This window comes from Bombina bombina, chromosome 6, assembly GCF_027579735.1.
Source record: "Bombina bombina isolate aBomBom1 chromosome 6, aBomBom1.pri, whole genome shotgun sequence".
NCBI classification, from domain to species: Eukaryota; Metazoa; Chordata; class Amphibia; order Anura; family Bombinatoridae; genus Bombina; species Bombina bombina.
The window spans coordinates 469536309-469552188 of NC_069504.1; the positions used below are offsets into that span (position 1 = coordinate 469536309).

At 37.6% G+C, this 15880-nt stretch overlaps 1 protein-coding gene across 1 annotated transcript in view; it reads right to left on the minus strand.

Moving 5' to 3' along the window:
• ETFA (electron transfer flavoprotein subunit alpha) overlaps positions 1–15880 on the minus strand; it is a 135157-nt gene that overhangs the window by 4968 nt on the left and 114309 nt on the right. Inside the window, exon 11 of the mRNA XM_053717258.1 lies at positions 15383–15463. Coding sequence (XP_053573233.1) covers positions 15383–15463 — 81 coding nt within the window. The remainder of the gene's footprint in view (positions 1–15382; positions 15464–15880) is intronic.

Below are 15880 nucleotides of genomic sequence, written 5' to 3' on the forward strand. Positions count from 1 at the left end.
TCTGACGTGGTGGACAGATCACCATCGTTTAGTTCAGGGGGCTTCTTTTGTTCTTCCGACCTGGACTGTAATTTCAACAGATGCAAGTCTTACAGGTTGGGGAGCTGTGTGGGGGTCTCTGACAGCACAAGGGGTTTGGGAATCTCAGGAGGTGAGATTACAGATCAATATTTTGGAACTCAGTGCAATTTTCAGAGCTCTTCAGTCATGGCCTCTTCTAAAGAGAGAATCGTTCATTTGTTTTCAGACAGACAATGTCACAACTGTGGCATACATCAATCATCAAGGAGGGACTCACAGTCCTCTGGCTATGAAAGAAGTATCTCGAATTCTGGTATGGGCGGAATCCAACTCCTGTCTAGATTCTGCGGTTCATATCCCAGGTATAGACAATTGGGAAGCGCCAAAACGTTACATCCGGGCGAATGGTCTCTTCACCCAGAGGTATTTCTTCAGATTGTTCAAATGTGGGGACCTCCAGAAATAGATCTGATGGCCTCTCATCTAAACAAGAAACTTCCCAGGTATCTGTCCAGATACAGGGATCCTCAAGCGGAAGCAGTGGATGCATTGTCACTTCCTTGGAAGTATCATCCTGCCTATATCTTTCCGCCTCTAGTTCTTCTTCCAAGAGTAATCTCCAAGATTCTGAAGGAATGCTCATTTGTTATGCTGGTAGCTCCAGCATGGCCTCACAGGTTTTGGTATGCGGATCTTGTCCGGATGGCCTCTTGCCAACCGTGGACTCTTCCGTTAAGACCAGACCTTCTGTCACAAGGTCCTTTTTTCCATCAGGATCTCAAATCCTTAAATTTAAAGGTATGGAGATTGAACGCTTGATTCTTAGTCAAAGAGGTTTCTCTGACTCTGTGATTAATACTATGTTACAGGCTCGTAAATCCATATCTAGGGAGATATATTATAGAGTCTGGAAGACTTATATTTCTTGGTGTCTTTCTCATCATTTTTCCTGGCATTCTTTTAGAATTCCGAGAATTTTACAGTTTCTTCAGGATGGTTTGGATAAAGGTTTGTCTGCAAGTTCCTTGAAAGGACAAATCTCTGCTCTTTCTGTTCTTTTTCACAGAAAGATTGCTAATCTTCCTGATATTCATTGTTTTGTACAAGCTTTGGTTCGTATAAAACCTGTCATTAAGTCAATTTCTCCTCCTTGGAGTTTGAATTTGGTTCTGGGGGCTCTTCAAGCTCCTCCGTTTGAACCTATGCATTCATTGGACATTAAATTACTTTCTTGGAAAGTTTTGTTCCTTTTGGCCATCTCTTCTGCCAGAAGAGTTTCTGAATTATCTGCTCTTTCTTGTGAGTCTCCTTTTCTGATTTTTCACCAGGATAAGGTGGTGTTGCGAACTTCTTTTAAATTTTTACCTAAGGTTGTGAATTCTAACAACATTAGTAGAGAAATTGTGGTTCCTTCATTATGTCCTAATCCTAAGAATTCTAAGGAGAAATCATTGCATTCTTTGGATGTAGTTAGAGCTTTGAAATATTATGTTGAAGCTACTAAGAATTTCCGAAAGGCTTCTAGTCTATTTGTTATCTTTTCCGGTTCTAGGAAAGGTCAGAAGGTCTCTGCCATTTCTTTGGCATCTTGGTTGAAATCTTTAATTCATCATGCTTATGTCGAGTCGGGTAAAACTCCGCCTCAAAGGATTACAGCTCATTCTACTAGGTCAGTTTCTACTTCCTGGGCGTTTAGGAATGAAGCTTCGGTTGATCAGATTTGCAAAGCAGCAACTTGGTCTTCTTTGCATACTTTTACTAAATTCTACCATTTTGATGCGTTTTCTTCTTCTGAAGCTGTTTTTGGTAGAAAAGTACTTCAGGCAGCTGTTTCAGTTTGAATCTTCTGCTTATATCTTCAGTTTTTTTCTTTATAAGATTTAAACTATTTTTGGGTGTGGATTTTTTTCAGCGGAATTGGCTGTCTTTATTTTATCCCTCCCTCTCTAGTGACTCTTGCGTGGAAGATCCACATCTTGGGTAGTCATTATCCCATACGTCACTAGCTCATGGACTCTTGCTAATTACATGAAAGAAAACATGTAAGAACTTACCTGATAAATTAATTTCTTTCATATTAGCAAGAGTCCATGAGGCCCACCCTTTTTTGTGGTGGTTATGATTTTTTTTGTATAAAGCACAATTATTCCAATTCCTTATATTTATGCTTCGCACTTTTTTCTTATCACCCCACTTCTTGGCTATTCGTTAAACTGATTTGTGGGTGTGGTGAGGGGTGTATTTATAGGCATTTTGAGGTTTGGGAAACTTTGCCCCCCTGGTAGGAATGTATATCCCATACGTCACTAGCTCATGGACTCTTGCTAATATGAAAGAAATTAATTTATCAGGTAAGTTCTTACATAAATTATGTTTTTTGGTCTTGTACAGGCACCCATTAGCATCTAGCTCCCAGTAGTGCATTGCTGCTCCTGGGACTACCTAGGTATGCTTTTCAACAAAGGACAGCAGATTAAAGCAAATTAGATACTAGAAATACATTGGAAAAGCTGTTTAAAACTGCATCTGAATCATGAAATTATAATTTTTACTTTACTGTCCCTTTTCAATCCCATTGTTCCCCTGCAATTCTTTGCACACACAGAATCAACCCCTTACTAAGTTTCAAAAAGCTCAGTGAATAGATCTGCACAAGGACCTACATGTGAGGAGTGGACAAGCATTAAAATGAAACTTACACAATGGTATTGTTTTAGTTAAATAAAAGTATTTAAATTATTATTAAAAGGGACACAAGTCAAAATAAACTTATTATTCAGATAGAGCATGCAGTTTTACTTTCCAATTTGCTTCCATTATCAAATGTTGCAGTTTTTTTTATAAATCACACTTTATGGGGAACAAGATCATGCTGAGCATGTGCACAAGCTCACAGGGTATATGTATACTAGTGTGTGATTGGCTGATGTCTGACACATAATAAAGGGGGCCAGAAAATGGTACAAAATATAAATGTCAGAAAAAAATAAATCTACTGCTTACTTGAAATTCAGTGTTATTGCATTGTCTTTTTATTATGCACTTGTTAAATTACGTAATTCTACTGCATTGAAAGGTCCTTTAGAGCAGTGTTTACCAAACCCAGTCATCAGGCCAGATATTCATTACATATTAACTAGAGCACTAACTGCTCTCACCCATCAGCTCATTATTTCACCTGAATATCTGGCCTGAGTAAGGGTCCTGAGGACTGGGTTTGGGAAACACTGCTTTAAAGGGATTTTTTTTTTTTTTTTTCATGATTCAGACAGAGCATATAATTTTAAGCGATTTTCTAATTTACTCCCATTATCAATTTTCTTTGTTCTCTTGGTATCTTAATTTGAAAACAGGAATGTAAGCTTAGGAGCCGGCCCATTTTCGGTTCAGCACCAAGAGAACGAAGAAAAATGAATAGGAGTAAATTAGAAAGTTGCTTAAAATTTCAAGCGCTATCTGAATCATGAAAGAAAAAAATTGTGTTTCATATCCTTTTAAGGTAATTATTTTTCTTTAGTTAAAGGGACAGTCTGCAACTGATAAAACATTAATCCATACCTTTGATTAACAAAAGAAGATCCACCTGCACCCCACTGCAGGTGCTGTAGCTCGACCAGTACACGAGTAATACTGAAAAGAACATTGGTATCCCCCTCTCTTACGTCTTTAAATTTTCTTAAATTAAATCGTCCAATCCGAAGCGACTCCTTAGTTGAATTGTGAAGATGTGTTCATGCACAATTAAAAGGGGAACCAAATCTCCAGCACTTGTGTGTAATTGACTGTTTGTGCACCGGAGCAGAGATTAGTTAGGGCAGGCACAATATATAATGAATAGAAAGACACGGCCAGAATACCGGAAGATGTGTAGTTAAAAAAATTACAACCAAACTGCCGAGTTCTGCTTGTAAGCGCTCGCAACATTCTGCGCATGCGCTACTGCAAAACAGCGACGTCACTATTTTTTACATGCACAAGTCTTGAAAGGAATAGAGAAGGGAACGAAGGAGGAGGGGGAGGAGTTTAGTGGCCATATCTAGAAACCAAATAAAGTTATTTATCATAACATTACTGGTGTACCAGTTAAAGGGATATTACAGCCAAAATTGGAATCCATGTGGGTGCATTTCAATATTGAACAGAAGCAATTTTGTAATATACATGCATTAGCAAAAATGCTTCTAATAAAAGCTACAGCTGTTTCAAATGTGTATTCAAGTATGCACCGTGCACCAGCATTTTAAACACAACACTTGTTCGGAGAGCCTAAGGTGCTTGTGCCATCTGGTAATGACTCAATTTGTTAATTGTTGACATGATACAAGCCCCACTGATATGAGCAGCTGCATTATTTAAAATGTGGATGCAGTGATAATATCTAGCTATGCTTCACATGCATGTGCAGAGAAAAATGTTAACACGAAAACAGTGATAACTCTTAATAGAAGCATTTTTGCAAATACTTCTATATTGCAAATATGTTTCTATTCAAAGATGCAATAAATCTATGTGCATTTAATTTTAGACTGGAATGTCCCTTTAATCTGCAATGTATGCAAAGGGACGCAGAGGTATGTTTTTAAGGTTATCTAAGTTATGGCTCATAGTTTAAACAGGTGTAGACTGTCCCTTTAAATAAAACTATTTAAATTGTTACTCATTGTTCTAAAAATGAATGATTTATGTAAAAAAACATGATTAAATTGAGGCTGACTAGTGATTTAAATAATTATTAAAGTCAATTTGATTTAAATCAAATCCACCCGCCTCTGATCTTTATCTTGTGTGTTCTTTTTAGTCCTTTGGCAGTCATTATAGGGAAATTACTTTGGGTTCCCTATAAAATGCTTTAATTATATGTAGTGAGAAATCCTTTGTGCACTTTATTTTGCCTGCCTTTCCTGTAATTTAAATATGAAAATAGTGTTTTTTCAACTGACCCGGGAGACTGGAGTGCATTATGTGAAAATCAGAACCACGACCCTCCTATATGCTGCACAGTGCTTGGTGTAAGAGCTTATACAAATCTGTCCCTAACAGGCCACAGCAAAGGAGATACGATAAACACCACATGGAGTGTCCATGAAATACAACACAATGCACATGCTTTAACCCTTTCATGACGGTCATAATGTCTACATCGTTACAACATTCCGATGTAAACAAATTGAAATCCCCCAATCGTGAGATTTCAATTTAGGGATTGGGTCAGGAGGGCGTCCCTATGACACTAGGCACGCCCTCCAGACTGGAATCACATCCAGGAAGCTCCGTTGGCTTCAGGACAGCCAAACGGCTATGACGATGTATTCCGTCCTAACGGCGCTAAAGCCCAGTGCTGTTCTGACGGAATACGCCGCCATATTGGCGCTAAAAGGTTAAACATTTGTGTATGCATATCTTTTACAATGCAGAGATTCATTTTGGATGAATATAACAAATGAATGTAATGTCCCTTTAACACTAGCTGTATGTTTTAATAAACTATGTTTGTATAATCTGATCTGAATACTGAATTTAGTAGAACCCGCCAGTAGTAAATGCAATTGTGTACAAATAAGAAAATAGCTGAATTTCTATAGTCTTGACTGACATTCTGTCTTCTTGATATACGGTAATTCTGAGAGAACAGTAATTATAGCAGTTTCAACTTAATTTTCTTATTTTATATTCAATGCAGATATTGAATTTCTGTATTGTTTGGAAGACAAATATATTAGCAAGTGTAAAATTCTGAAACTACTTTAGACAGAAAGGGATTGACAAAATAACTACCTTCCTTATCTCAATTGCAAAAGATAATTATAACAAAGTGTTATGTAGAAAATATTATGGACAAATTCTCATCTTATTCCCTAAATAAAGATAGATGATTAAAGGATCATAAGTAAATTCCCTAAAGCAACTAATGAGTTACATGTAGTTCATATATGAGCTATTGTCTTTGGGAGCAACCCTTCTTAAGTCCCTTAAAGGGACATTATACACTAGATTTTTCTTTGCCTATATGTTTTGTAGATGATCAATTTATATAGTCTATACAGTTGTTGTTTTTTTAAATGTATAGGTTTGCTTATTTTTAAATAACATTGTGCTAATTTTCAGACTCATAACCAAGCCCCAAAGTTTTAGGAGAATACTGATTTATACCTACTCCAGCTTGCTCCTGTTTGTGTAAAGGGTCTTTTCATATGCAGAAGAAGGGGGAGGGGGGAGTGTCTGTTTTTTGCTATAGAACCACTTGCAGTAGGTGTTCCAGCTAACTTTTTCAACAGTGCTAAACTGGGAGCTTCTTTGCTTAGATCAGTATCTGTGCATATTATTCTTTATAATAGTGTGTATTGCATGCAGTTAAATAAAAATTGGTGTATACTGTCCCTTTAATTCTAGGAATAGCCGCTAAAGATAAACCCAAAACCCTCAAAAGTACTACTGCTAAAAAAACACATAAATAAAGCTAACAAATAATTTCATGCATATGAGAAAGAGTTAATGAATCCATAGGAATCTTATGAGACAGCATATGTGACATGCCACCACCACAGACAAATCTGTAAAAGTACAAAATCTGGATCCAGTACTCCATACTTTCCAAGTGGTCCAGCTCAGACACCAAGCTGACAAATACGAAACATTACTCTCTTAGGGCCTGATGATCTAAAGGTCTCTGGGCTGGCGGGATTTAAGAAACCTCACCAGTACTTTTACTTACCTGGTGGGATGATCTAAAGCCACATTTTACCCTAAAAATAGGGTGTCTCGCTAAGGGGCATATACTGCATTTTCTTATGGGAAGGAGATGCATACATTACAAAAGTGCACAATAAAAAATAAAAAATAAATCATACAAAACGAATAATTTAACCAGTCACACAAATATGCAGGGAAAATGTATTGTTAGGTGCATCAAAAATCGTAACAAAACTGTTCACCAAAAATGAAAAAACATAATTTATGTAAGAACTTTCCTGATAAATTCATTTCTTTCATATTGGCAAGAGTCCATGAGCTAGTGACGTATGGGATATACAATCCTACCAGGAGGGGCAAAGTTTCTCAAACCTCAAAATGCCTATAAATACACCCCTCACCACACCCACAATTCAGTTTAACGAATAGCCAAGTAGTGGGGTGATAAAAAAAGGAGTAAAAAGCATCAACAAAGGAATTTGGAAATAATTGTGCTTTATACAAAAAATTGATAACCACCATAAAAAAGGGTGGGCCTCATGGATTCTTGCCAATATGAAAGAAATGAATTTATCAGGTAAGTTCTTACATAAATTATGTTTTCTTTCATGTAATTGGCAAGAGTCCATGAGCTAGTGACATATGGGATAGCAATACCCAAGATGTGGAACTCCACGCAAGAGTCACTAGGGAGGGACAAAATAAAAACAGCCATTTTGTTGAAAAAAATAAATCTACAACCCAAATATAAGTTTATTCTCAAAAAAGAAAAAGAAAAAATTAAATCATAATCAGAAGAATCAAACTGAAACAGCTCCCTGAAGAACTTTCCTACCAAAAACTGCTTCCGAAGAAGCAAACACATCAAAATGGTAGAATTTAGTAAATGTATGCAAAGAAGACCAAGTTGCTGCTTTGCAAATCTGATCAACTGAAGCTTTATTCTTAAAAGCCCAAGAAGTGGAAACTGATCTAGTAGAATGAGCTGTAATTCTCTGAGGTGGTGGGGCTTTACCCGACTCCAGATAAGCTTGATGAATCAAAAGCTTTAACCATGATGCCAAAGAAACGGCAGAAGCCTTCTGACCTTTCCTGGAACCAGAAAAGATAACAGACTAGAAGTCTTCCAGCATTTTTAGTGGCTTCAACATAATATTTCAGAGCTCTCACCACATCCAAAGAATGTAAAGATCTCTTCAAAGAATTCTTAGGATTAGGACACAAAGAAGGGACAACAATTTCTCTATTAATGTTGTTAGAATTCACAACCTTAGGTAAGAATTTAAATGAAGTCTGCAAAACTGCCTTATCCTGATGAAAAATCAGAAAAGGAGATTCACAAGAGAGCGGATAATTCAGAAGAGATGGCCAAAAGGAACAACACTTTCCAGGAAAATAGTTTAATGTCCAAAGAATGCATAGGCTCAAATGGAGGAGCCTGTAAAGCCTTCAAAACCAAATTAAGACTCCAAGGATGAGAGATTGATTTAATGACAGGCTTGATACAAACCAAAGCCTGTACAAAACAATGAATATCAGGAAGTTTAGCAATTTTCCTGTGGAATAAAACAGAAAGAGCAGAGATTTGACCTTTCAAGGAACTTGCAGACAAACCCTTATCTAAACCATCCTGAAGAAACTGTAAAATTCTAGGAATTCTAAAAGGATGCCAAGAGAATTTATGACAAGAACACCATGAAATGTAAGTCTTCCAAACTCGATAATAAATCTTTCTAGAAACAGATTTACGAGCCTGCAACATAGTATTAATCACTGAAAAAGAGAAACCTCTATGACTAAGCACTAAGCGTTCAATTTCCATACCTTCAAATTTAATGATTTGAGATCCTTAAGGAAAAACGGACCTTGCGATAAAAGGTCTGGCCTTAATGGAAGTGGCCAAGGTTGGCAACTGGACATCCGAACAAGATCTGCATACCAAAACCTGTGAGGCCATGCTGGAGCCACCAGCAGCACAAACTATTGTTCCATGATGATTTTGGAGATCACTTATGGAACAAGAACTAGAGGCGGAAAAATATAAGCCGTTTGATAACACCAAGGAAGTGTCAACGCATCCACTGCTTCCGCTTGAGGATCCCTGGACCTGGACAAGTACCTGGGAAGTTTTTTGTTTAGATGAGAAGCCATCAGATCTATTTCTGGAAGACCCCAAATCTGAACAATTTGAGAAAACACATCTGGATGGAGAGACCATTCTCCCGGATGTAAAGTCTGACGACTGAGATAATCCGCTTCCCAATTGTCTATACCTGGGATATGAACCGCAAAAATTAGACAGGAGCTGGATTCCGCCCAAACAAGTATCCAAGATACTTCTTTCATAGCTTGAGGACTGTGAGTCCCACCCTGATGATTGACATATACCACAGTTGTGATATTGTCTGTCTGAAAACAAATGAACGGTTCTCTCTTCAACAGAGGCCAAAACTGAGAATTGCACGGAGATCCAAAATATTGATTGGTAATCTCACCTCCTGAGATTTCCAAACCCCTTGTGCTGTCAGAGATCCCCAAACAGCTCCCCAACCTGAAAGACTCGCATCTGTTGCGATTACAGTCCAGGTTGGACGAACAAAAGAGGCCCCTTGAACTATATGATGGTGATCTAGCCACCAAGTCAGAGAAAGTCGAACATTGGGATTTAAGGATATCAATTGTGATATCCTTGTATAATCCCTGCACCATTGGTTCATGCACATAGGGAATGACTGAGACTGAAGGTCCCAACAGGCTGTAACCAATTTCAAACATCTCTTGTCTGTTAGAGACAAAATCATGGACGCTGAATCTGGAAACTTAAAAAGGTTACCCTTGTCTGAGGAATCAAAGAACTTTTTGGTAAATTGATCCTCCAACCATGTCTTTGAAGAAACAACACTAGTTGATTCACGTGAGATTCTGCAGAAAGTAAAGACTGAGCGAGTACCAAGATATCGTGCAAATAAGGAAACACCGTAAAACCCCGCTCTCTGATTACAAAGAGTAGGGCACCGAGAACCTTTGAAAAGATTCTTGGAGCTGTTGCTAGGCCAAAAGTTAGAGCAATAAATTGGTAATACTTGTCTAGAAAAGAGAATCTCAGGAACTGATAGTGATCCTGATGAATCGGAATATGAAGATATGCATCCTGTAAGTCTATTGTGGACATATAATGCCCTTGCTGAACATAAGGCAGAATAGTCCTTATAGTCACCATCTTGAAAGTTGGTACTCTTACATATTGATTCAAAATCTTTAGATCCAAAACTTGTCTGAATGAATTTTCTTTCTTTGGAACAATGAATAGCTTTGAATAAAACCCGAGGCCCTGTTCCTGAAACGGAACTAGCATGATTACCCCTGATAACTCCAGGTCTGAAACACACTTCAGGAAAGCCTGAGCCTTTACTGGGTTTGCTGGAATGCGTGAGAAAAGATCTTCTCACAGGTGGTCTTACTCTGAATCCTATTCTGTACCTTTGAGAGAGAATACTCGGAATCCAATGATTTTGGACCGAATTGATCCAAACATCTTTGAAGAATTTTAATCTGCCCCCTACCAGCTGAGCTGGAATGAGGGCCGCACATTCATGCGGACTTGGGGGCTGGCTTTGATCTCTTAAAAGTCTTGGATTTATTCCAATTTGAGGAAACAGATTCCTTTGGGGAAGGATTATATTTCTGTTCCTTATTATGTCGAAAGGAACAAAAATGGTTAGAAGCTTTAGATTTACCTTTAGGTTTTTTATCCTGAGGCAAAAAAACTCACTTCCCCCCCAGTGACAGTTGAAATTATTGAACCCAACTGAGAACCAAATAATTTATTACCTTGGAAAGAAAGAGAAAGCAATCTGGACTTAAAAGTCATATCAGCATTCCAAGATTTGAGCTACAAAGCTCTTCTAGCTAAAATAGACATATATCTAACATCAATTTTGATATCAACTATGGCATCACAAATGAAATTATTAGCATGTTGAATCAACTTAACAATGCTAGACAAATCATGATCTGATACTTGTTGCGCTAAAGTTTCCAACCAAAAAGTTGAAGCAGCTGCAACATCAGCCAAAGAAATTGCAGGCCTAAGAAGATGACCTGAATATAAATAAGCCTTCCTTAGATATGATTCAAGTTTCCTATCTAAAGGATCTTTAAAAGAAGTACTATCTTCCGTAGGAATAGTAGTACGTTTAGCAAGAGTAGAAATAGCCCCATCAACTTTGGGGATCTTTTCCCAAAACTCCAATCTAACTGCTGGCAAAGGATACAATTTTTTAAACCTTGAAGAAGGAATAAAAGAAGTACCAGGCCTATTCCATTCTTTAGAAATCATATCAGAAATAGCATCAGGAACTGGAAAAACCTCTGAAATAACCACAGAAGGTTTATAAACAGAATGTAAACGTTTAATAGTTTTAAATATCAAGAGGACTAGTTTCCTCCATATCCAATGTAATCAACACTTCTTTAGAGGATTTGTCAGTGTCAATATCTGAGGCAGGATCTTCTTCTGAATCAGATAGATCCTCATCAGAGAAGGATAAATCAGTATGTTGCCGGTCATTTGAAATTTCATCAACTCTATGAGAAGTTTTAAAAGACCTTTTACGTTTATTAGAAGGCGGGATGGCAGACAATGCCTTCTGAATAGAATCAGAAATAAATTCTTTTAAATTTACAGGTATATCTTGTGCATTAGATGTTGAGGGAACAGCAACAGGTAATGAACTACTACTAATGGATACATTTTCTGCATGTAAAAGTTTATCATGACAACTATTACAAACCACTGCTGGAGGTATAATCTCCAAAAGTTTACAACAAATGCACTTAGCTTTGGTAGAACTGTTATCAGGCAGCTGGGATCCAACAGTAAATTCTGAGACAGGATCAGATTGAGACATCTTGCAAAAGTAAGAAAAAAACAAACATATAAAGCCCTCTGACATAGAAAAAGGCAAGAGGCAAAAAGGAATGGGGTCTTAAATAATGAAAATATCTGGCGCCAAGTATGACACACAACAAACAGAAAAATATTTTTTGGCACCAAAAACGTCCGAAAACGGCACACTCGCGTCATAGAAGACGCAACCTTGTGAAGGACTCGGCGTCAACTAAGACGCCGGAAATGACGCATCAACGAACGTAACTTTGCACTAAAAAATCTCGCGCCAAGAATGACGCAATAAACTTTGGCATTTTGCGCCCTCGCGAGCCTAATTCTGCACGCGAATTTAAAAGACAGTCAATTTGAAAAAGAGACTATACCCCAGGTAAGAAATACATTTTCATAAAAAAACATTTCCCAGATATGAAACTGACAGTCTGCAAAAAGGAAATACACTGAAAACCTGAATCATGGCAAATATAAGTACAATACATATATTTAGAACTGTATATAAATACATAAAGTGCCAAACCATAGCTGAGAGTGTCTTAAGTAATGAAAACATACTTACCAAAAGACACCCATCCACATATAGCAGATAGCCAAACCAGTACTGAAACGGTTATCAGTAGAGGTAATGGAATATGAGAGTATATCGTCGATCTGAAAAGGGAGGTAGGAGATGAATCTCTACGACCGATAACAGAGAACCTATGAAATAGATCCCCGTGAGAAAAACCATTGCATTCAATAGGTGATACTCCCTTCACATCCCTCTGACATTTACTGTACTCAGAGGAATCGGGCTTCAAAAATGCTGAGAAGCGCATATCAACGTAGAAATCTTAGCACAAACTTACTTCACCACCTCCTTAGGAGGCAAAGTTTGTAAAACTGAATTGTAGGTCTGGTGAGGGGTGTATTTATAGGCATTTTTGAGGTTTGCAAAACTTTGCCCCTCCTGGTAGGATTGTATATCCCATATGTCACTAGCTCATGGACTCTTGCCAATTACATAAAAGAAATTTACATTTAAATTACACATGAATAAATCATTAAATATGCACAGTGTAAATTGTAATTTAAGTACAATGGATAAGCAAAACACACATAGAAATTCGTACTTAACAGTACAAAATATAAAGCTTAAAATTGTTTTATCGTAAAATGGGAGCTCCATGGGCATGTATGAAATGGTCTCTGAAATCCCAGCATAATTATCTAAACATTCCCGTCCCAAATATCTCACTGTTTTTTTCTTGCAAACTAAAAGGTGGCAAAGTTGTGACAAAATACGCAAAATACTTAATAGTCTAATATAAAAAAAACATTTGTACAAAATTAGAGGTGATTGTAAGATATTCTATTCAGAAAGCAGCACAATGTGATTTGTTTTGATGCAGGATTTAATTGTTAAAGGGTGCCCCCTGCTCACTGCCCTCTACCCAGCAAAGTTTCTCTTTCCAACAAGCTCTATTACTTTCTATAGGAGACATCTCACCACTTGCAGGAATTGCCCCATTTTTAAGATAGTTTCACTAGGGCAGCCTTTGCCAGGGTAAGTGTGAAAAACCACATCTGATCGGCACAGTCTCTGCTTATTCTGTACATGGATTTACAAGTAACTAATATGTACCTGTTGGTCGATATGTGCTGCTCTTTTAGTCTAGGCCACGTCAGTTTAAATATGTACAAAAGTAGGTACATGTATACATCTGATGTTGGTGTCATGTACAGATTTACTTTGTATAAACATATGTATAAGTTTCTACATTTTGGAAAACATCCAGAAACATAGTTTGGTTATCTTGACTGATTCTCTTTATCCTTCAAGAGATTGAGTGTTTTTGTTCTCTTTGAAGCATAATTCTCCTTATTGGCCAACAGTCCCATCTAAAAGTTGCCAATGATCTTTCAAAGGCTTATAAAGGGATTTTTGTTACCCCAATCCATTCATTGTCCAGAGGGATTTACAATCCTATTCTGGATTTTAACTTCTCTAGACATATTGGTCAGGGTTCCCATAATGGGAACATTTCTCACTGTTATTTTCCTTAATCCAAAGGGTCATGTGAATGGCTATTATAGACTTCAAGGATTCTCATTTGCACATCCCTATAAACAGGTATTACTTTGAGTTCCTGAGATTTGTATATCTGGAAACCTCTGCCAGTTTGCCACTCTGTGTGGGATACAATCTTGCCGGTGATCAAAATCAGGACATTTCAGTTGCTCCTTATCTGGCTAATATCTAGTGCAAGCTTATTAATTCTCCTATCTTTCAAGACAATAGTTGGAGTATCAGTGTACCTAAAAGCTCCTTATATCCTGCTAAAAGGGTATCATTTACAGGAGTCATAATAGACTCAATCCTTATGCATCTAGTTTCGACCAGAACTTCACAAACTAAAGATCAGAGGGCATATATCTCCCTACTTAGAGCTACATTCCATTGGCAGCTCAGTGCATGGAGACGGTGGGTTTTATGGTAGCTGCTTCAATTGCAGTTTCTCTTGCCCCCTCTTCATTTGAGACCCTTTAATGGCTTTGCTGCATCAGTGGTCAAATAATTGTCTACATTTGTCACACAGATTGCTTTGGATTTCTCTGTCAGTCAGTCTTTCTTAAGGACACAAAGTCTGTCTTTGTCCCTTGGGACAACCTTTCTTCGTCAGTCTTAGTCTATTGTGCAAACAGTAGCCAGTCTCTCAGGCTGTGGGTGATCTGGTTTTCTCGTGCAAGGAGTTTGGTAACCTTGCCTCTAGAGGATACCAATCAATATTCTGGAACGTCAAGCTCTTCAGCCCTGGCTTCTACTGAAGGAAAAGTTTATCCGTTTCCAGTTGGACACCATCTCGGAGGTGGCCAACATAAATCATAAAGGGGGAGTAACCACAGTTTACTGGCCATTCAGGAAGTTTCTATTACCCTGTCTTGGGCAGAGAGGAATTAAGGCTCCCCATTGGCAATTCACATACCATGTGTGAACACTTGGGAGGTGGATCATCCCAAAAGTCAATAAGTCCCATTCAAGAGAGCGGTTTCTCCATTAGGACATTTTGATTGCTCAGTGATCAAAAACAGGCTTATAGGACATAAATCTGACGGCCTCTCACTTAAATCTCACTCTTCCAAGCTACAGCACCGAGCTAGAAAATTGCTTAACACCATGACATTTTTTTAGCCGCTATAGCGAGCTGGCACTTAGTAACTGCCAAGCCCTGATTATTAAAGTGAAGGTCCATTTTGATGAATTAGTGCCAGTTTTTAATAAACCTATTAAAAACAAGGGCTAATTCATCAAAATTGACATTTCACTGTTTTTTTCTTCAAAAACTTACCTTTTAATCCTGGCAGCCGCTCCAGCATTTCCTCCTCCCGTCGCAAGCTGTCTTTGCGGGTCCAAAATGACGAATCCGGCTTCCTCAAATCACAGCGTTGCATCAGGCCAAGATTCCCCCGGGGGGGGAGCCTGATTCGTCATTTCTGACGTCTGCAGAGGCTTCCGACGGCTGGGGGAATTCCTGGAGCGGCATTCAGGATTAAAAGGTACTTTTTGAAGAAAACAGTGAAATGTCAATTTTAATTAATTAAAGTGCCCTTGTTTTTAATAGATTTATTAAAAACCGGGCATTAATTCATCAAAATTGAACTTCACTTTAATGTTTATAAAGAATATAAAAAATTCATGAAGTAAAACTTTGCAAAAACATCTGAAAAAAAAAACGGATTGCTATACACATGCAATTTGTACTGTTAAAACTTGTAGAAATTTACCTTAAACAGATCAGCAACCAAACCATAATCAGCCACCTGAAAGATTGGAGCCTCAGGATCCTTGTTTATGGCAACAATAGTCTGAAAATAAACAGAATATTCACATACAAAGAACATTAAATTACATACCAGAAAAGGTTGACAGATGATGATAGGTTGCTCTTTTAATATGACCATTGAAATACCAGTGTTGTGATTCTGTAGTAGTACAATTTCACCTCACTCATGTCTATTTTATTAGCAGGGCAGGATTTATAAAATAGAACCAGCAACACTAAAGTCAAAATTAAACTTATAATTTAGATAGAGCATGCAATTTTAAACAACTTTCCAATTACATTGTCAAAATGTGTGCAGTCTTATTAAATGCATCCTTTCTGAGGCACCAACTCCTACTAAGCATGTGCAAGAATTCACAGTGTATAGGTATATGCATTTTGATTGGCTGTTAGATTAGGGAAAATGGAACTAACTTTAAAATTTGTAAAGATAAAAATG